The sequence below is a fragment of the Nannobrachium achirus genome, assembly GCF_963921795.1.
Source record: "Nannobrachium achirus genome assembly, chromosome: 10".
Lineage (NCBI taxonomy): Eukaryota > Metazoa > Chordata > Actinopteri > Myctophiformes > Myctophidae > Nannobrachium > Nannobrachium achirus.
In genome coordinates, this window is record NC_137819.1 from 34,337,725 (window position 1) to 34,361,932 (window position 24,208).

The 24,208-nt window shown below is 44.8% G+C and overlaps 1 protein-coding gene across 1 annotated transcript in view; it reads right to left on the minus strand.

The window, feature by feature from the left end:
- efna3a (ephrin-A3a) overlaps positions 1 to 23,223 on the minus strand; it is a gene marked incomplete at both ends in the record, with an annotated part of 140,092 nt that extends 116,869 nt beyond the window's left edge. The window contains one exon of the mRNA XM_080735975.1: positions 23,114 to 23,223. Coding sequence (XP_080592101.1) covers positions 23,114 to 23,223 — 110 coding nt within the window. The remainder of the gene's footprint in view (positions 1 to 23,113) is intronic.
- Positions 23,224 to 24,208: the final 985 nt, after the last annotated feature.

The window sequence follows — 24,208 nt, forward strand, 5'->3', positions numbered from 1 at the left end:
TGTTTTTCACGAACTGCTAAAGGGAGATAAAGTTGGGAGCTAGGCTGGTGAGTACAGTGCCAAACAGGAGCACGTTAACACAATGCTGTGGGGACTTCCTCTTCTCCCACAGGACCCTGCTGGTGCACGGCGCCGGCGACAGCGAACCTGAACTACCGGGCTTCCTCGATGCTAATTCACAGAGGTTCGGCACCAAATTAAAAAAATGAAAGAACGCTCTGGACGACGCGCAGTTTGTGAATCTGATTATCTACATGCGTGCGCTCTTTCTCCCGCTCTCTCTTGTGGCTGCGCACCTCTTTTGTCGTTACCACACACACCACACGCAGCGGGACCTGCTCCCCCCCAAGGGGATAAACAGCCGAGCATTAGACCAATTTCCTCTGGAGGTACAGTATCCATCCTCTGCAGTCACACACAGTGCTCCACAACTACCTCCCCTCCTCCCTTCGTAAAGGCAAAAACCCACCCGGGGGCTGTATATGTTATTCTTCTCTCTGCATCATTTAACTCTACAGAACAGTGTGCCTCTTGTTGTTCTCCCCTGTCACCATACAGTACATACAGTGCTCCTACAGTATACCCCCCACCTGCTCCGTCCTCCATGTCCGTATTCTCTTTCTCCATCTCTCCTGCTGTCGCTCGCTATATGAGGAATGTCGTCCTGGTTCCCTGTGCTTCCTATTCTCTGTGGCTGCTCTCTCTCCCTCTCTCTCTCTCTTTCTCTCTCTCTCTCGACAGGCCTGTTCTCGGCCCTGTCATTGGGCTGTCACCTGTGACACAGCACTCGGCGAACGGGAGGCTTGCTTTATTTCATGTCCCACATGGTAAATGAGCATCATCTCTCTCGCCCCTCTCCACTCTCCATCAATCTATCAATCTTTGTATCCATCAACTCCATTCTGCCCCCGACGCGCAAAGTGCGCACGGATATATATGCACCCGCTTGTGTGTACAACCACACAGACCCACGCATGCAGTATATACAACAACACATTTGAATGCCCATACGCGCGCACGCACGCACGCACGCACGCATGCACACACGCACACACGCACACACACACAGGCATGCAGCCCTGCTCTTTTTTCCCCCTCTCTTACTGTAGATTCTGCCGTTGACAGGTGCTGGCAGGGATTTCGGAGTCCTGACACAGCGGTAAGTCAAAGATTGGCGAAGGTGTGTGTAACAGAGAAGTGTAATAGAGATAGAGAGAAAGAGAGAGAGAGAAGCACTCCCCACACGGGGAGACAGAGCGTGAGATAGGGAAAGACACAGACATGTACACACACTCACACACACACACACACACACACACACTAACACACACACGCAGTCAATGTTTGCCGTCTCTAAATCGGCCAACAGAGCATTTGTGTTCCAGCACCAGATCCCTCACTAATGAGAAATGAACGAACAGCTCACCTCCACTAAACAGCATATATAACACCTTTTGGTGAAAGCCAAACACAGGACTTTGAAATCCTGCATTAGCATGTTTGATAGACAAGTAGTGATATTATTCCAGAAGCTATGTTTTCCCTTGTTGGTGTGGTCGAGCGCGCAGGTTTATTATTGGTCCATCTGTTAGACGGTTTGGGTCGGTCAGGCCAACACTTTTCGTCTGAAACAACAAGATACTTCAAAATCTACTGCCATGGGATCTGCTGTTCTACTTCTGTCACTGTCGGGCAGAAACCTCCTATCTCCGAGTTTCAAAAGTATATGCTTTTTTTTCCTTTGTAAAGTAAAGCCCTGCCTCATCACACAAGATTGTCACAAAACTAGCGAGGCGTTGTGTGCTTGTAGATCGGCTATTATGACTAGTTTAAATCATTTTTTAAATGATAAATACAAAACGAACGGTTTGGACATAAAAGGTCTCCCCCGACAACAACAATATTTTAGTGACCTTATGGCCTTTCCTCTAGCGCCACGCCTATGGCAAAGGTCCCCAAAAGGTGTGCCAAGACACACCGGTGTGCTGTGAGACAAGTCCAGGTGTGCCTTGCGGTTTTGTAACCACAAAAAAAGTTTTTCATTTTCTTTTAAATAACTATAGTAGTACTTTGTGTGCACTCATTTACCAATACAGAGGCAAATTCTATTCCCTAGAAAATATGTTTTAACCACTTTCAACCTGTCATTAAAGGCAAATGTGTTTTACAAGTCAAACAAATAAATAGTGAAAATAGCAGATGTACAAGCTCACAGCTAATTGCACCACAGCATGTTATTTTTGCAATTAATACAGGTGTGCCATAGGATTATGACCTGCCCAATGGTGGGCCTTGGCCACATAAATCCACTGCTTTATGGTGCATACTGTAGTGGGGTATGCATGAATGAGGGACGTTTGTTTCTGCCTGGGAAGTGGAAATAATGACGATAGCGTTGTAGCGACATTAGTAAGACAGAAAATAACTTCTGGGGACTCAGATTAGTAAGACTGCAATGAGAGTGTTTCTAAAGCAGGAGAAAGGGGTGGTGAATCACAGCTGTAAGGCACACGGTCTCACATAATCAATTGTATTTCAAAGGATGGTTTTGTTGTCGGGTTACATTTTGACTTTGAACTGAGATAATTCATAACAATGATGAGCAAGTACTGTACAACATGGTTCTTCCCAATGTGGTATCATCCTTCAAGTTGTAAAATAATGCTTGTCTAGATGAAAACACAAACAAAACTAAACCCAGACAACTAACAGGATTATGTGCACAGATCTTTCTTTTGAATCAGCACAAAAAAACTAAACGAAAAGAATTGGAAGGAAAACATCATGCCTGTTGACATGGCTGACAAAAGATTCTGGCAGCATAAACATTTGGTTACATTTGCACAATGTCTGGTTACAAAAGGATAAATTAACAACAACTGAAGATGTTACTATACTGTACTCATCTGTCTGTTACTTAACTTACGTACCTACTTTGTAATGCTGTGCATGTTCATGTGACTGGAGGGAATCATGTGACTAGAGGGAATCATGTGACTACTAGGGAAAGGACTTTTTTCAATCACCTAAGCAAACACGCTGGTCAAATTCTGTCTGTGTGAATGATAGGGAAGGAGAAGGGACTTACTATTATTAGGCCTGGCCAATTCATCCATTTTTGCAACCTTTTTTATTTCATGCTGATAATGCATAATGAAATATATAATTACATGGAGATTACATGAATTCCACTCCCTGACACAGACAGGCACGCACGCACGCACGCACGCACGCACGCACGCACGCACGCACGCACTCTCACACACACACACACACACACACACACACACACACACACACACACACACACACACACACACACACACACACACACACACACACACACTTATATATTTTAAGGCAATGTAATATACATTTTAATAAGGAAAATGCAATTGTGAATTGAGAACAGGATTATGTAAAGATGGAAAGCATGGTTCCATGTGTATATCATTTATACTATATACCGGTATAGTGGCTCTCCTAAGCACATTTGTGAATAAAAGTTAAGGACTTTATCTGCGAATAAAAGAACAACACACCTGTACGTGCAAGTCTGAAGTGTACAGTATTGTGATAAGGCGAAGGAAACGACAAAATGTGTTCCTAGTATATTCTTGACATTGCCCTTTCCAGTGACCAACGCAAGGGGAGAGCAATCTTTTTCAAATCTTATATGTTGAAAAATACTTGCAGTAGATCAACTATGCTTCAGTCAATTAAAAGTGACATCTTCCGTGGAGATGGATTTTACGGACATAACCAAGGACTTTTCTGCCAGGAAAAAAGACAAAAGCCCATCTAAAAATAAGACCTTTATGTTTTAGCCTTTGGGTTTACTTTATTTTATTAATTGTGCATTTGGAAATAGTTGGCTGACAGCGCAGCTGTTAACCCGGTAGTCAATTTAATGTAGTTTTCTATCTTTTTACAAATGCCCCTGTAACTAATTGGAAATTGCAAGTGTGGCTGCCGTGACGTGAGTCACACTTGCAAATGAATTCCGTCTTACCATTAGAATTTTCCCCATTCAAGTCAACGCATGGGGAAATGTATTCATTAATAAATGAATGGCCATATATGGAGTTCTCTGTGTCAGTCCTTGTCCCCTTTATGCCCATATATGGAGATCTTTGATGTCATCAATATTAAGCCCATATCTTGGAATGCCCATATATGGACATACTGTGTCAGTCTCATGTGGTCTATGATGTCAGTCATCTCCATATTTGTGAAAAGTTAAATCTTTGCATTTTCCCATTCAAGTCAATGAAGAAAATGTATTCACGAATAAATTAATATAAATTAAACGTATCTCTTAGCAAAAGGCACCCAGACGTGTCCCGATTTGACGTACTTGGCCCATCCCATGACCCAAGTGCGTGCCACTAAAACTGTGGGAGGAGTAGCACGGCAAAATAACGTTTATCTGGGAAGATGGAAAGATGGGAGGAACTTTTATCCTCCGCGCCATAACGAGTGAATCTAGTTTCTCCATTTCTATGTCTACAACTGGTGCAACCGAGGGACAAACTTCAGCCTGGTTCATTGGAACGGCAGCGCCCGTTAGACTTGTTTTCCACAACACGATGAGGGATACGCTGGTCTTTTACAAAATACAAAGAATTGTGGTTGGAAATAATGGATGGATATTTTTTTATAAAATCGCAAAAGTAAGCTACTTTTATGGCATTAAAAGACATCCTTAGATCCTTATAACATCATATACCCGTAATTGCCGGACTATAAGCCGCGGCTTTTTTCCCATGTTTTGAACCCTGCGGCTTATACAACAGTGCGGCTTATGGGGCTTTTAAGCCGTGACATCATTTTGTAGGCAGAGGAGAATCTGCCCCCAGTGCATTTTCTGTCCCTCGCTATTTCAAAAAACAACGACTAAAAAATAACGACTAAAGTATAATTCTAACACTTTCCTTTCAACAACAAAGAGAAGAAAAATGTGTAAATAGTAAAAATAGTAAAAAGATTCACGGAAACTGGGGGCAGAAATTCTCCTCTGCCTACAAAATGATGTCATACTTAACAGCCCCATATAGAGATTTTTTACAGCAAACGGCCAGTTAGTTAGTTTTACAATGGTCTTTAACAAGGATTTATATATAGATTTGTACAGCTAATGGCCTCCAGGGGAGCTCTAGCGGGAAGCAGGAAGGACACCTGCGGCTTATAGTCAGCTGCGGCTTATATATGTAAACATTCGTTTTTTTATCACAATTTTGCTGGTGCGGCTTATATTCAGGTGCGGCTTATAGTCCAGCAATTACAGTAAATGGCGGTAAAAGAGTTAATGACATCGGGTATCTCCATACAAGGGCATAAAAAGGGACACAGACAGACTGACAAACAAATATGGAGATCTTCATATATGGCCTTTGAGGCATTAAATTGGACAGATTACGTTTTCTACCATTTAGATCCAGCATCCAGCCCAGCGGGTTATGGGATGTGCGTGTCCTTTATCTTTTTCCCTGAGGCAGACTGAGAGACAGAATGACAAAGATTTTTGGTTCTGGACAATCGCTGATCCAACCGAATTCCCATACATCCTTGGGATTATTGGTTGAAAGGTGCTCGAGTTAAGTGGTGCTCGAGTTAAGATAGGCACGCACGCACGTGTGTGCGTGCGCACACACACACACACACACACACACACACACACACACACACACACACACACACACACACACACACACACACACACACACACACACACACACACACACACACACACACACACACACACACACACACACACACACACACACACAACCCTAGTGTCCATAATTCTGAGAACTTAGCCAAAAATAGCAGCTCACAACGCCGTTGTGAGATTGTAGATCGGCTATTTTTTAGCAAAGAGCTTTGGTGTAGTTGGGGAAAAGAGCAGACTAAGTACAGAAAGGTCAAGTTTATTACTGTGTAACAGTTTTACTGCCAGCCCATTTCAGTGTTTTTTTACGACCACAAGAAAACGCTATTTACACATCTATCCGTTCTGTCCATTCTTTTCAGTACCCTGGGTGACGCTAAATTCCACCATAGTTACACTCATACAACCATTCTAACAAAATGAGCAAATAGCTACTTTTGCGTCGGGCGCTCCACGCACGCAAGCTGGGCTGTCAAACGATTAAACTATATGGAATCTATGATAAGGTTGTGGGGGTCCCTGTCCACGGCCTGAAAACGTTGAAGACCCCTGCAATATACCAATGTGCTTGTCTTTGTGCGCTATATTTCCATGTCACACTGTATTTCCTTGTCACACTGTGTATATTTGTGTATTACTGCACACATACTAATCTGCTAGATTCTATCTACACTGAGGTATACATATTTGTGTATTACTGCATGCTACAGTGCTGGGCCCTATACTGTGTAACGTGCATGTTTGAGTGTGACGCTCGTTACTCAGGCTCTGTAATGTATTATGCTAGTGTGGCGGGGCTCTGGGATGTGCCCATGGGCTCCCTGTGCAGCTACTGTGCAGTACGCACACGCAACACAAGAAAGGTAGAGGTCTGTAAAGATACTCCACTTCCTGACACAACATTAAGCCATTTATATCTGGAACCACTTTAACCATTGTTTGAAGCTTTAACTATTCAAAAATAGCAGATATAAAAGCTTTCAGCGTGGCACCGAGTGCCGCGCTGTGAGCTTGTAGATCTGCTATTTTTGAAAAATCGCGATTTTCGTTGCAAATATTTTAATGTATCTTTTTAAAAGAGAACATTTGCAACTCAAATATTTGCTTCTGGGTGGTCCCTGGAACAACATATTTTGAGATGGGGGTCTGCGGCCAAATTTTGGGGGGTCCTTGACATGAAAAGGTTTGAGAACCATTGATTTAGAAGAAGGATTTAGAAGACATTTATAGAATCGGGAATCAAAAATATTCAAATGCACGAATGTTCACAATATTTCAAAAATAGCAGATCTACAAGCTCGCAGCGCAGCACTCTTGTATATCTGCTATTTTTCGATAGCTAAAGCATAAAAAGTAACAAGGCGTTCCCGGTCCAGACGGCTTAATATTCTCCATAGCGGTGCTCCCACAACTCATCTTCTCCCTCCCCAGCCCCCCCTGCTACTCCTCCGCTATGTGTTTTTACGTCTCTGTACCGCCTCGCATCTCCCACTTCCATCTCTCTTCCGCTCACCCCTCTCCCCCCAATCCCGCCATGCAACCCCCCTCCCCTTTCTTTTGGTTATTTTTTGCTGTACCTTTTTTTTTTCTCTTCTACCTCTTCCCACTTTCTCTGGGGAAGTGGCACAGAATCGCTTTAAGTGCTGCAAAAGCAAATCTATTTATCATTACCATCTATCTCTTACATATACTTATACGCTGTACTAGAAAGACACACACACATGCATACAGTACTGTACATACACATACACACGCACACACACGCACACACACACACACACACACACACACACACACACACACACACACACACACACACACACACACACACACACACACACACACACACACACACACACACATAGTATCACATACCTGTACGCACAGAAGTGAGAGTGCATGCACAAACACATGGCACACACTCGAAGAGAGACTGCAGCAAACACAAAAGCTAAGCATCTATCTCTTACAGGCACTTAGGCACTATATATGAAATGGCTGTGTTGAAATGCAGCACACACACACACACACACAGTGCATACCGGTATGTACACACACACACACACACAAGCACACACACGCAAGCACACACGCACACACAAAACATATAGTCCACACAAATATGTACTTGACGGTGTATATGTACAATTGTACACCTACAGCAGACACCCACACACACGCACAACACTCAAACAATAGAAAATCCTCAACTCTGACTGATACACAAATGATTTTGTGTGTGCGTGCGTGCGTGCGTGCGTGCGTGCGTGCGTGCGTGCGTGCGTGCGTGCGCGTGTGTCTCTCTCTCTCGACACTAGTGGCAACATGATAAATTAAAGGGCAGGTAAATAGACAGCCGATGCCCACTCTCTCTCTCTTCGCCCACGCACAGGACTGCGGCTGAGCAGCGTGGCCCTCTGGGACAGACTTCCCATCCTGCTCCAAACAAGGTGAGAGCGGCACGGAGCGGAGCAGAAGGCTGGAGGAACCCAACGTAAAGCAGCCCCCAAAACAGCTCGACGCGCAGGGAAGGCAGGAAGGCTGAGAGGGAGAGAGGCCTCCCCCCCTCTCTCTATGCGGAGGCAGGGCTGTTACTCAGTCCCAAAATCCAACACCCACGCAGTACTGGCAACCGCCTTCGGCGTTCGTGCATGCGCGCTGGTGCGAGCGTGTGTGTGTGTCGTGGGTGGGAAACCTTGTATGTCCAAAACCGTTTCGTATTCATCATTTTATAAATGATTTAGAGTAGTGAGAATAGCCGATCTACAAGCACACATACTCGTTGTGTGCTTGTAGATCGGCTATTTTCACTAGTTTTGTGCGACAGCCTTGTATGACTTGTATAGCAAGCTTGTACGACAGCCTTGTATGATGAAGCAGGGCTTTACAATGTATGAATGAATGGACCATTGTAAAGCGCTTTGAGTTCGCAACTTGTTTAGAGAAAGCGCTATAAAAATGCAATCCATTATTATTATTATTATTATTGCTATACTTTTTTTTTTAAACATACAAATTTGAAACCTGGAGATAAAAGGTTTCTGCCCGACAGTGACGATGTGTGTGTATGTGTGTGTGTGTGTGTGTGTGTGTGCGTGCGTGTGTGTGTGTGTGTGTGTGTGCGTGCGTCTGTGGTATACTTGCAAATTGGAACGCACACCCGTTAGCAGGTGGGAGATTGACATGAGTGGGGGGATGGGGAATAGAGAGAGAGAGAGAAGGAAAGGGGGAGAGCGAGAGTGGAGGAACAATACGGAGAAGAGGCGTTGAGAGAGAGAGAGACAGAAAGAGGTAGACGAGGGGAAGTAAGGGGAAGGATAAAGAGAAGAGGGACAGAAGGGGGGACGTGGGTGGAGGGGGGGGGGGGGGGGGACAGGAACCATGCAAGAGGGAGGCCAACACGAGGGGGGGGGGGGGGGGGGCAGATCATTATTCTACTTTCACAGGCAATCAATCAAACAAGCATGTACAGTATGCAGAGTCACTTGTGCACACACCTGCGCAGAGTGCGCACACACACACACACAGGAATATTCTAGTAACAAACACCAACATACAGTAAGTACAGTATGTATTATTTAAGCATGAATAACTGCCACAACAACAGTTCCTCCAAGGCGTTTCACGCGTGCACATACTGTAATGAACACGTACGCAAACTCAGAGACAAACACAGACATCATTTCTATGCAATTAGTGATGGGGCGCAATGAAAACTCCATGTCACGATTATTGTGTCCAAAATAATTGCCATATACAATATTCGTGAAAAACAATATTCTTAATAAACAAATATTTGTATTGTATTTCTTACTGAAAAACAACCTGGTTCATACTCTCGCCGATGCCAACACCCAGCAGGTAAAGGAGTCTGCGATAATATTTATTTTATTATTCAGCTGTTTTGGACGTAGTCTTTCCACTGAGCCCATTCTAAATTTATTCTGCATGCTAATGAAAAAGACTGAATCACTGTTGACTATTCACAGAAATCCTGTCTCGCTCAAATACAATAGATACTCTATAGACTCACACAGAGAACACTGTATACACACACATTGACGACATGCAGGCATACAAATACCCCACACACAATCACACTGTAAGAGATGAGAAAATCACTGCTACCTAATGAGAGCGATAAAGTGTCTCTCTTTCTCACATGTACTGTAAGCACATACAACCACGCACAGAACACACAAACACACATTACTACCGTACACAAGCAACACATACTGTGCACGCGCACACGCACGCACGCACGCGCACACACACACACACACATACACACACACACGATAGAGCACAGCAGGCTATTGATATTCCAAACACCCACACACAGCATGGTGAGAATCTGAGATCTGTGCTACTGCGTGTGTGTGTGTGTGTGTGTGTGTGTGTGTGTGTGTGTGTGTGTGTGTGTGTGTGTGTGTGTGTGTGTGTGTGTGTGTGTGTGTATAGTACAGTACACTGGCCTACAGACACATGATGCAAACCGTTGCTGACATACTGCACCCAAAATGTAAGATAGGAGGAACTAGTTCTACTAAAGCTATTATCACAAAGCAGGCATGTGGACTTTTAACAAAATTCAAATTTCACTGAATTACTGTTTGTCACATAGACACGCACAATCGCACACACTAAAGCAAAAAGACAGGCATAGCGAGCAGACAGATACCGGCACAGCCTGAAGCCATTGCTTATCAGGTGAACCAACCACACACATACCTAACAAACGAAGTATTGGCACAATGCCAGCAGACAATTTGCACAAATGTAACAAGGGAGAACGATGGGCAGGTAAAGGCCGTTGTGTTCGCATATTTTCCATAAAATCTTGAACTACAGTAATAAGAGGAATTCAAGCGTAAACCCGTTCTAATGAAGAGGGGACTTCATCGCTTCTGAAATCACTCCCACTGCACAACGCAATAACCTAAATGTTAAAAGAATGTACTGCAGAAACTTTTGATTGATTATTTTATTAGACAAAAATGGAGAACAGTACAAGTATAGTCAATACAATAGAAATGTAGTACAGTACAAGTACAGTTAAACACCCTGCCTAAAAGGAACATCCCAAATAAGAGCTTTTACAGTCTTTTTTTACGTTGGAAGTCCTTGGTATTTAAAACATGGACTATGAAGGGACGTCTGTCGCCTTCTTGACATTTTCAGAAATTATCTGGCATTCTTCTAATTTATTCTTGCGATTGACGTACCTCCAGGCCAGAAGAATAAAGCCTTCATTCTTACAGGTAACCAAATCTTTGAAATCGCTCAATAGTTCCCCCCAAAACATGACTGGGGACCCCCAGGGTTATGTACTAGGTCCGCTTATTTTTTTCCCCTCTACATCAATTTCTTCCCCCGATAATAGCCAATCTACAAGCTCACAACGCGTCGCATAGCATCGTGACACCTTGTAAAAACCTGCCATTTGTACAGTATGGAATGTTCACCCCAGATCAGGGAGGGACGCTAGGGTTCACGTGGTAAACATGACACAGTTTGCACACATTGACCCAGAGAAATAAAGGGGGGAGGTATCTGCTACCTCCTCAACTCCCCCACCCACCCACCCACATTGATGGAAGATATCAGTGTAGTGAGAGATGAGTCACGTATCGCCCGTGTAAATCAATGGGAATAACACAGAGATTAAAACATGCGCACGTGCATCGGTAGAAAGCCATGATTATGCATGTGCTGTGGGCTCATGTATTAACCATAACCAAATTTACACATCAAGGCGGCGAATGAATTCCAAATAGATTTTTGATGCGGGCCTTACACGAGACCTGATTAAATGATGAGGTTGAAGAGATAGGAACACGGACACTGTGAGTGCCAATGACACAGAGTCGTACGACTAGCGATGGGACGATATGAACATTTCATATCACGATTATCGTGACCAAAGAAATCGCGATTTACGATATTATCGTGATAATCAAAATATCCCCAACATCCATTATCCGGGAGGCGGAACATTTGCCAAAAAAATAGCAGATCTACAAGCTCACAATGCAAAGAGATTTGGTAGTGAGTGAAAAAAAAAGACTATATCAAGTACGTATATTATAAGTACATTTTACCAATAGAGGGTTTAAATGGTACCGGATATGCAGCTCGGTAAATAAAAGGTGAATTGATCCCAGTGCATGACTGCAGAAGATTTCACGATAAATTAAATCTCCACAATACGATTATCGTGAGTGTTTTTTTATCACGATAAACGATAATATCGCTTATCGTCCCATCCCTAGTCGCACGACTGCTCCAATACTCTGTCATACCCCAGCGTCGCTCACCGAAAATAGCTCCACAAGCCCACAATTCGCCGCGATGCAACACAACGCGAGCTTGTAGATCTACCATAATCACTGAGCCATGTCCTATGAACAAGTACAGTATATGACATTTCATTCCAAAAGAAAAGGTCTGCCATTTGAAAAATGTGACACCTGCTCTTACAAAACGACTGCCGGGAGAAATGGCACTATGGAATATAATTCAAGCTATTATCTATTTTAATAGCGTGTTTTATCAAATAATGACACTTGAGACACTGCAATAATTTGCGTTTATGAGATAATAAGCGATGAACATTCGGAAAAGGCAGGCATGGTCTTTTTTTCCTTTTTCCTTTCCAAGAATGGATCAAAGAAGAAGCACAGTCAGAGTGTAGTAAATGCCATAAAACTGTAGCTATGGGAGCTCTGCACTAGTAGTGAGGATCGCTCCTCCAACACACTCTCTAAAGACCCAAGTTTCATTCCAAAGAGATGTTTAAACTTTTAAAATAGCTATTTTCAACCAAGGCAGATTATTTAAATATCTGCAAATGTGCGATCTCCCATCTGAGCAGTGTGGCTGGCCCCATAGCTCCTTCATAAGAATATAGCTTCCATTTTCCACCCTCAGGTGCTAGCTTCCTGTCCAATCCACTTACATCATACTTTCAAGCTCCAAAGGCTTCGCTATATCATATTTGTAATGGAACTGTTTCGCTTGAAGATGTGCTGATTTAAATGTTCCCCCTCTTTAACATTATAAGCAGGGCACATTAAACTTCCGCAGGCATTAGTCGGGGAGGGGGACGGAGGAGCTGAAGGGGTCAAATCATATTTTAGCCCCTTCTGAATGCACAGAGGTGCCGTGAGAGATTTCAATTTTCTTCAAATGTTCTCATTACAGAGGCGACGTCTGCTAAAGGTTCCCTGGCCCTGCATATAATTACATCTTGAGCAGGCGAAATCTCAATTATAGCAGAATACCTAATTATTGCACTTCCTGTATTGAAAATCGCCCATCACCGGGCCACTACACTCCTCCACCTCCCCTCACCCTGCCAGCCGAAGCCCTTTCTCAACAACGGACGGGAGCCATAGATCCATCCACTGAGCCGTGAGGGCAGTTTCCACTGCTCGTAACGTCATTGTTGTTAAGTACCCCGGAGCATTAGAGGAGAGACCCGTCACGGCTCAGTACCTGAAAGGGAATGTTCAGAGGATGAGATAATGCACGACAGCAGCGCACAAGTCCGTGTCCTCGCTCACCATGACGTGCCTCTTTTCCACAACTATGTATTTTCGGGTGTTTTCATGAAGGAATGCTGATAAACTTTGAATGCTCACTCTGCGGACGCGGGTGAAATACCACCTCAATCGTCACAACTGACAGGAGACCTTCCTCTGCTTGGATAAGAAAACAAATTATTTTGACCCACTGCTGGGGCTTCTATCGCCTTTTTTTTCCGGGGCCTTGTAGCGCAGACAAGGTCCATTTCACAAATAAACTAAAACTCCAGCCAATGACCATGCGACTGCGGTATCTGCTGCTTTGATCTTTCCGCCTCCGCGACGACCATTTTCCATCATAGCTCCAATGTAATTTCCCTCCAGGTAGCCGCGTACCACCTCGGTAGCAGTCTTTCCCAACGTAATGTACTGAGGAACTGGCGGCTCGTGAGTTGGAAAGCTCCTCTCTTTCGTGGGAAGCATTTGCATTCAAATCATTGAGTCTGAAATTGGTTCTGCCTGTCTGGGATCGGGGGGGCTATCTCCTGTGGGCTCCCCAGTGCCAGCTAAGTGCAGCTTCTATAACCTTGGAGCTCATGGAATACTAATGGCTTTTGATGGCATGTGGAAAGGTGCGGGCCCTGCCTGTGTTTTCCTCTACTGTACGTGTGCTCTTCAGAGAACAACATCACTTCTCCAATAACCCACCCCCCACATAACACACACACACACACACACACACACACACACACACACACACACACACACACACACACACACACACACCTACTACAGTTGTTAGTTAGATGAGTCCCTTGGCACTTCTTGTGAAGAGAGCACAATGCCCCTGCCGCCCCTGCCGATAGCTGACAATGATGAGGCCGTGAGTGGCCAATGACTGCTCTGGTGGGTCCACACAGACCCAGAGCAGAAAACAAAAGGTCTTAGAGAAGAATGATCCAATTAAAGTCCCCTTCTGTACTGGTGGTTCGTGTTTACTGATTCCAAGTTGGCTCACTAGCTTTATTTGTATACATTTGTGCATACAGTGAATACAAGTATATGTGTGTTATAGGCTTGGGCGTTTCTTGCTATTTTCATGTCATGTGTGTGATACAAGGTCTGATCGCCACAGGGCTGCTTTAGTAGGAAGAGTGGAGGGTGTCACATATAGGGATGGGACGATAAGCGAAATTATTGTTTATCGCGATAAAAAACACGATAATCGTATAGTGGAGATTTAATTCATCGTGATATCGTCTTCCGTCATGCACTGGGATCAATTCACCTTTTATTTGGTGAGCTGCATATCCGGTACCACTAGTTAAACCCTCTATAATTGGTAAAAGGTACTTAAAATATACGTACTTGATAGTCTTTTTTTCACTCTATCAAATGTCTTTTCCAAAGATATAGCCGATCTACAAGCTCACACCGCTATTTTTTGGCAAATGTTAAGACCCAGGATAATGGATGTTGGGGATATTTTGATTATCGCGATAATATCATAAATCGCGATTTCTTTGGTCACAATAATCGTGATATGAAATGTTTGTATCATCCCATCCCTAGCAACATATGGTAAAGATTTACAATGCAGTATTACAGAATTAAAGTAATGCAGAAGGCATTACCTGTTGTTTTGGTTTTGGGACCGAGATTTGGACTTATTTGAGACGAGTTGACCTGTCATGAGTTTAATAAAAGACCATTATTGGAGTAAATAAGCCTCTGTCATCTTTATTATTTCATATGTTTTGGGGCTTTTCTGCAGTGAAGATTGACAGGAAACAAGGAGAGAGAGGGGGAGTGACACACAGCAAAGGGTCGTCGCTCGTCAGGATTGGGATTCAAACCTGCGACACGCTGTCTGGCATCATTAGAGCCTATATGTGGTGGGTGCCTGGACTGCTAGGCCGGCGGGCGCTCCCCTCCGCCATCTTTTACAGGGAGAGCGTCACAGCACAGAGCTCAATTAAATCAACGACAGCACAGACGATCTTTAAGTATCAATGAAAAACCTCATCTCTGCCGACGGTAAAACATTAAAACTATCGATTTAACAACAATGTCTCCTCAATTCAAACAACAGCTATCTTGTAAAAATCTGTGTCTGTGCTCGGTGCAACAATATCACAGCATCATGTTCCGTTTAACGTTATTATCCTGTCTTAAATAATTAATATCACAATCCAAATCATATCCATGGAGTGCAGAGTACACCCATTATGTAGAACAGAGAAGCAATATAAACTACAGGAAAGTGAGCAAACTAATATCCATCTCACCCACTGGCTTCCTTTAAAGAGGTGGTGCCATAGTTTTGTATTTGTATGTGTCTATGGAGTTAAAGGAGTAGTTCACCCCCCAAATTGACTTTCTTTCTATTGATTACTCACGCCATGGAGACTTGAGTTCAATAATAGTTTTTTGTATTTGTCGCATTCCTAAGACAATAATTTGATACAATAAATGTACCCCCATTGATTCCGGATGGGGACCGGGACCCAAATGCATTTGGGTCCCCATCCGGAATCAATGGCGGTAAATTTACTATAATCACATTTTTTGTCTTTGGAATGCGACAAAAAAACAAAAATATTATTCCACTCAAGTCTCCATGGCGTGAGTAATCAATGAAAGCGAAAGCCTCTGAGTCAAAAGGCCCAATTGAAACCGATATAATGACATCATAAAACCATCCCCTCCAATCATCTCAGCTAACTCAAACACACATGTGTGTGTGTTTGTGTGGCCTTGTAGGAGGAGGCGAAGGGACTGTGTCAGGTGGGTGGTGCTAAGGTGAAAACCAGGTGTACTTATGGCCACATAAAAAACATAATTTGAACATTTTTACCTGATGACCCCCCCCCCCCCCCCCCCCCCCACTTACCACTTACCTTACTATATTTGTTATTATATTGAATGTTTTGGGTGATACTTTATGTTGATGAATTGAATACCTAGGACCCCAATGGAAACAAGACCACAGGGACCTTTTTGGTGTAGTCTAAAAGGAATAAGTGCGTTGACTGTACTTGTGCTGTTCTACATTTCTGTCTAATAAAATATTCAGTCAGTCAATCAAAACCCTTGTAAATGGAGAGTAGGGTGCACATTATTGAGCTGCATATGAGCATAGTTGTGAAAGTAAGTTAGTTCAAATTGCCTGGAACAAGCCTATAGTGTGTATACAGTACAGTACAGTATGTGTTTAGATTGCTATAAATGAGGTGTCCTGCAAGTGCTCTTTTGCTTACATAGAACATGCTGTCTGTGTCAGGCTTGGCACTATGCTATTATAATTGTTATTTAGTAGGACTAGGAATGCCCAACATTAGCGCAAAACAGCAAATACACCCATACTGTATGGATTGTAGAGAGAGACACACACAAACTCACACACGCACGCACGCACGCACGCACGCACGCACACAGTCACACACACACACACACACACACACAGGCTGAGAAGGGGGGTGTAGGAGAGGAGAGAGAGAGAGAGAGAGAGAGAGAGAGAGAGAGAGAGAGAGAGAGAGAGAGAGAGAGCGGGGTCTCATTTGAAAATGTGACACATGGCCCCAAATAAATGTAATCTCATATTTTGGCCATGATGTGTTTTCATCCACATGATGAAAGCCAGGATTTGCACAACACAACCTCCATGTAGAATTATAGGACAGCCACATGGTTGTTTTAACTATACTCCCTTGTGCCTTTCAGTTGCATATGGACGACACTTTCCTCCAGAACTGCACACTCCTCTGCTGGTCTAAAATCAAATCCCTCCAGTGCCTTCCCATCTGCTCATGCCCTGCCTACACTGTACTGTACTGTACAAAGGGGAGAGAATTGCCTAAAGACAAATCTCTTACCTCGAGGCTCAAGCCACTGTAGCCATGTAAAGGCCTTATTTACCATTAACATAGTAAGGGCATGTACTGTACACAGGGCTGAACCCAAGAGCAGCGGCGTGACATGTCTCAAGACAATCAATGTCCAGTCCATGCCTGCTGTTTCAAGTCAATACTTGATCTGGGCTTCCCAAGCTTACCTCGGAACACTTCAGCCGCAATTTACTGACACCGTGAAATCAAATTAAAAATGCATTTGGGCATTGATCATCTGATGGACCACGATTGATCGCTGCTCAGAAAGCAACCTTGTTTTTATTCAGGCTGGAAGCCGGGACCGCCTTTTCCATACGACCATAGAAAAGTATTGATTCACACCACTCACGCTGGCCTCCATAAGAACCATTAAATATCCTTTCAGAGTTTTCTCCATCCATATACGTGACTCACAGCAGAATCCAATTTGCTAAAAACAGTCAAGGAAGCGGCTCCCTAGACCACCCACGCGTAAATACGTTTTGGACACTAGTGAAGGTAAATTGCATACAGATATGAATTGATGACGTAAAGTTAACCAACCATTTAACCGCTCTGACCATTTAACTTCTCATGTCCAAGCAAGCTTTTGGAAGCTTATTCCATGTGGAAATAAAGCACTCAAGCGTTCACAAACAAGACAATTCAACTTCATCAAGAAAGAAAAGCTTCATTCTGAAGAGTCATTCAGCACTTCCAATCAGTATTATTCATAAATTCCGATTCAGCACGACGGCAGTCAGGAAAAATACTCGAAGGGGTAAAAAAAGAAAAGAAAAGAAAAATTGCGGGCTGTATAATGCTGTTTGAGCCGCTCGTGTGCTACAATGGACGCGGAAAAGAACAAATTGAATGCCAGTGAATAAGATGCATTTGTATGCAAAATTGCCGAGACGGCTCAGAGCTAGTGAGCTACGGCCAGACAGCCTTGCATGTAATCAGCAAGTAAATCCGCTTGTCTCTTTCCCCAAACGCCACCTCTGTGACGGGGGGAGGGAGGAGGGGGTATTGTCTCTGAGCACTGGTCCACATGGATGACCCTGCCTGTGTCCACATTAGTGTGGATCCGTTGGGTATCATTTCTCGGGTAAAGAATATACAATAAAAAAACTAAACAAAAAAACTGCTGCTGCAGCACATTGAGCTAAACAAGCTAAACTTCCACAATTCTGCGGTCTCTTCTCCCCCATCTCGACACCTACCAGCGCCCCTCCGCCCACCCCACCGCACCCGTCCTGACTTCTGGCCAACTCAATCAATCTTTCCTTCTTCATCTCCTCCCTAAAAGACTTCTTAACTTTCTGCCTTTCTAGCGTGCTGCTCTCCATCATTCCACTGCCTTGTCTCCATTACACCCACCCTTTCCTCTCAATAATATTTTTCACTCTTTCCACCCCCTCCACATTCTATCCTCTCACTCCTCCCTATCCATCAACCTCTCTCTCTCTCTCATTCTCTCTCCGTCGGTCTTTCACTTTCACCATTCCCTCTCATCACTTCTCCGGGAAAAGTTCCTCTCATGGAAACTGAATATCTCCAAACTCTTCCCCTGTGGGGCGCCCGGGCCAGCCTCAGCCCCCCTGCAGGCAACCACCTCAGAGTCTCGCTGCTTTCTCCACATGCCCACGCAGACAGACCCGTTGGTTAATGAGCCGCTTGAGTAAGACAGCGGCCTGACTCCACATTGATCACAACAGCCTCTGCACCTCCAACTCTCGGGAAAGCCATTTGTCAAGGTGATAATTTATTTTGTTACACCGGATATACACTGTGCCAGGGATGAAGGAGGGGAGGGGAGGGGAGGGGTATGTTGTTTTTTCTTCATTTGGTCCAGCAGCCTGACAGACACAATTTCAGGTTTCAAATCAGGGTCACAATGTGTAGCATGAAAGCACACAGGGCAATGACTCACTGCGGGTCAGGCAGAGAGGGAGAAAAAAGGTGGCTTTTATCTCATTTAGAAATAGAGGGATCGACAATTTATCAGAGGTGTGTGGCGCATTTGCACACAGTTCCCCACCTCTCCTACCCACGCGTGTACAAAGGCCGGTACCCCTTTCATGCTTCTGTGTCCTGCTAAGACACAAACCCTGGCAAAAAGAAAAAGAAAAACCTGGGACTAAAGGGAGGGAACAGTGCGAGCGAGTCAAAGCCATACACTGCTGTTTTTCATCATGCTGACACGAGGTGCCCAATTATGGGGATGCTGCTCTGTGTCACCAATGGGGCCAGCACCTGATGGGAGGGAGGCTGGCAGGAGCGGGGGCTGCCGCCGGCGAACGGGATGCCTCGCACCGCAGTGCAGCACCACGGTCTCCCTGCGTGCTCCTCAAGATGTTCCACATCTCCCCTCTCTAATTGGCAGATGGCCTCAGATGCAAGATGATTTAATGGCCTGCGTGTGTTTTCTTTTTTTCTCTCTCTCTCTCTCTCGCTCTCCCGTGCCTCAGTCAGCCATTAGCAGGGACATCTGTAACGAGTTGGCCGGGCACGCTGCTGAGAGCCCAGGCCGAGAGCAACACTTTCTAATGGGGGAGGAGGGGGGGCTGGTGCGTCGTGATGATGGACTCAGGCGGTAATCAAGGAACTCCACACCGTTACTTCCTGTTCTGATAATGGAGGTATCACGTTTCAAATGGGCCGAACACATGCTGTGACTCAAACAACTCACAAGGGATCAAAAACAACACAATAGTTCTGAATGTCAACCACACAACGATGGCCCTCCTTTTTTGACTTCCAGCAAAAAGATGTTTCTGGAATTGGTTCGGTGGCGCAGGAACAGCTCAGCTTCCAAATTCACTCCATTTCTAGCAGCTGTGCCATGACAGCCTGGGCTGAATGCCTCACTCAAGGGTAGGACATTAAGGTCTCAACCAGCATCAAGCCCTGAAGGGCCCCCAGTCCCTGGCTCTCTTCCTCTGCCTTGATTCCCCTCTGTTCACACTGAGCTTGTTTCTATCCTGCGCGGTGCTGCAGACTTGAATAAGTGGGGCCTTCAGCTGGACTCTCTCTAAGCATGTGGACACAGTGGTGTTGAAGTGGCCTGAAGCCTAGGGCTTTTTAGAGCTTGATGGCCTATCAGTATTCCTGCCACAGCCTCTGAGGATTTGTCTGCTACCTGCAAACTGGGTCAATTTTTGCATTATTTTACAGATTCTTATCTCAGAGGTTTTGCACACGCACACACATACGTAGGGGGCACGTAGCATGCACACACACACTTGCACTCTTTCTCTCTCCCTCCCCCCTCCCCCTCTCACACACACACACACACACACACACACACACACACACACACACACACACACACACACACACACACACACACACACACACTTGCTTAATGCCATTTTAAATCAATGAATATACTACAAGAAAATATTCATAAAAGTTAGATTAAAAGGTGCCAATGAGCCATCTCCTTGATGCATGATTATATAGAGCAAGCATAGTAGCATACTCATGCTGCGCAAGTCAGTTTTGGATCGGAGCACTCGCCAACTGAATAATTCGATGGATATTACTGATTTCGACACCGACACACACACACACACACACACACTCAAGCAAACCTGTGTACAGTGCTTTGAACACGCGCCACCAATCCAAAATAGGACTCCTGTCCTGTAGAAAATGCCTCTTCTCTATTCCTATCGCACTGACAGTCTTAACTGCGGTGGCAATGCCGGAGATGGCTGTGGATCAGACTGCCACTCGCGTTGTGTTCCCTTTAACACAAAGGAGGGAGTGATAGCACGGCAGCAACACCGTGCCCGTCTGTCACACTCCTACGGTCTACTTACGGTTTGACAGAGGGAACCTTCAATTATGTGAATCGTCCCGCATTCACATGCACTCATTCAGACAGCAGCGCAGCAGGCAGTCAGAGAGCCGGTTGGGTATATTGCTCAGGGGAGATTACACTGGTACGCTATGACCCTACTATCCCATTTCAAAAGTAATTTGGTTGATACGACGAGAATATACCTGTAACCACACGGCACACACACAGCCTCGAATACCCCAACAGCATTCAGATGGCTTGCTTTGTCCAGTATCACAACTATCATCACCACCCTTGCATAATGTGTGCTCCTGGCTGGGGCAGATGGGAGGGGGTGGGGGGGGGGGGGGGGGGGGGGTAATTCAATGTGGGGAGCAGGCAATTGAGGTGGGCCTGTTGGCCGCGGCGAGACGCGGTAGAAAAATAAGAGAGGGAAGAAAATAACCGAGTGTGAGAGAGAGGCAATAGGAGAGCCCGGTGTGTCTGAGGTGAATACAAATGGACAGAGGAACGCAGAACAGAATCAGAGTGGGGGTGTGTGAAAGAGCGTATGTGTGTGTGTGTGTGTGTGTGTGTGTGTGTGTGTGTGTGTGTGTGTGTGTGTGTGTGTGTGTGTGTGTGTGTGTGTGTGTGTGTGTGTGTGATGTGTGAGTGTGGAGAGGAGATAAAAGAATGTGAGAAAGATGGATTCACTGTTGGCTAATGAGAAGACAAAGGCGGCAGGATTCACATCAATCTCTGTTGCCTTCCCACGGAGCACAGGTGGAGAGATAGGAGAGGTCTCTCTGGGTAGCTTACCTGTGGTAAGCAACAGCGCCTTGTACACTCAGGGGTATGTTTAAGCTCAAGGGGAGAAGAGGAAACGTATTTGTGTGTGTGTGTGTGTGTGTGTGTGTGTGTGTGTGTGTGTGTGTGTGTGTGTGTGTGTGTGTGTGTGTGTGTGTGTGTGTGTGTGTTTGTGTGCGTGTGTGTGTGTGTGTATGAGAGAGAGAGAGAGAGAGAGAGAGAGAGAGAGAGAGAGAGAGAGAGGGAGAGACAGAGAGAGAGAGACTTGCAGGCCAATGTCCATTTTACACCTCTTTAAATTAAGTGTGTCTACTACTCTACTGTCTAGTCACAGTGTCTACTATAGTTGTGCATTTCTGTGCAGTAAGTCTGTCCCACCTCAAGCATAAAGCACACAGGCTTTATGGGAGTTCTAGTGCGTACATTATGTATGTGGGGTGGGAGAATGGAGTGAGTGAGTGTGTGTGTGTGTGTGTGTGTGTGTGTGTGTGTGTGTGTGTGTGTGTGTGTGTGTGTGTGTGTGTGTGTGTGTGTGTGTGTGTGTGTGTTGGGGGGGGGGGGGGGGCGAAGATGGTAAAACAGGATAGCATAATTGAAGGCTGAAGGAAAATGGGATCAAAGGATAACAGCATAGAAGAGTGTATTGATCATATCGGTGGCGGAGAAGTAGATAAATGTACATACCAGTTGATTGCAGTCCCTACTCAGAAACAGGTTATTCTAATAACCTAGACTGCACCTTTGAAATGTAACAATAAATGTCTGGTGCAATATGATTAAATAAGGACTTGTGTTACAACTAAAGATTTTGTGCCTGGCATGTGTAATTGTTTTTAAATATATATTTAAAAACAATGCACATCTCAGATAAAAATGATTAAAAAAAAAATATTTAGTAGGCTATTCCTTATTATGGCATGTCTTTATGGATGTTTTTTGTGTGGTTTTGTATGCTACATAAGGCAACACTAAAATGTAATCTGCACTGCATGATCAATTGTCTCCCCCATCATTCAACACATCAACCAAGAACAAAACATTTGCTGCAAGCATTTGGACCTAGAGCAGTGGTTATGGTTCTCAATCTCAACCAGTGGTCCGGGGACCACCAGTGGTCCTTTAGGAGGGGGTTCCAGGACAGGTCCCCAGCTAAATGATGGAGAGTTGGTAACCAAATGGACCCTTATGGATCTTTAACTCTTGAGAGCATAAAATGAAACCAAATGGACCCTTAAAGGGTCCATTCCGTTTCATGTAATGCTCTCAAGAGTTATATTATCGTTTAAAATCTGCATTACTCAATTTACAAGAAGTCTACACAATTAGAGAATGTAGATGAATTGTTATTCTCATTGACCTGCATGTTATAAGTCCTATGACACCACATCAAAACAGCCACCATGGAATTGTGGACAACATCCTATCTAGCCATGCACAGCATCAATGCACTTACTGTAGATTGGAGCTGTTCCAGTACACGGCATGGCGGTTGTTGGCTCTCGACAGGTGCAAGTTGGTGAGCGCCAGCGTTATGAGACTGAGAGAAAACGTTGTGAGAGCCATCATAATCCCTCTGGTTGATGTTCTCTTCTCTCCTCCTCTGTCTTTCTCTGCCTTCCTCCTTCCAACAGCAGCGGTCCCTCTGTCCCAGACAACGAGTCACTCACTCACAACATCCCAGCGGTCAAGACGCCTTTCAAGTTTCCCCGCTATAATAAACCTTCTTCTCGGTGTTGTATGGAGGATGGATGCAGCGCTGGCGACTGGGGCTCAGTTCAGGGCTACGTGTTCCTCAACTCAAATCCCATCGCGACGAGACCCATTTCAGTCACGAATATCTTCTCTCCCCAGCACAGCCGAGTCTAATTTTACTTCTTTCTTTTCTTTTTTTCACCCCTCTTTTCTTCTTTTTACTCGCTGCGGCGCACTTTGAAGTGACTTGAATCTTGAAACACTGTATCCCCCTTTCTTTCAGATAGCCGCAGTGTCGGCGAGGCGTTCTTTATGGGCGACCACGTTTATAAGAGAAACGACAGTTGTTGTGTAACAATTTCAGAACTGGTCTAAAAAACTGTTCTCCAAATCGCTCCCCGTAGAGAATGCCAGGGTTTGTCTACCTGCCGTCACAATAGCATCCACTCAGCGCAGCACAACACAACACACACAGCCGCTCTGACAGACAAGATGCGCTCTCCTGTCCATCTAGCCGCCAGCACCGCCCCCTCCCGTGGATGAATGCATGTGCATGTGCACGTCTCTCTCTCTCTCTCTCTCTCTCTCTCTCTCTCTCTCTCTCTCTCTCCTCTCTCTCTCTCTCTCTCTCTCTCTCTCTCGCTCTCTCTCCTCTTTTGTGTGTGTGTGCAGCGTGCGCGCGCGCGCGTGAGTGTGTATGAATGCATTCATAGCGCGTGTGTGTGTGTGTGTGTGTGTGTGTGTGTGTGTGTGTGTGTGTGTGTGTGTGTGTGTGTGTGTGTGTGTGTGTGTGTGTGTGTGTGTGTGTGTGTGTCAGTCAGTGGTGGAAAAAGTACTCCCATTCTTTACTGCAATG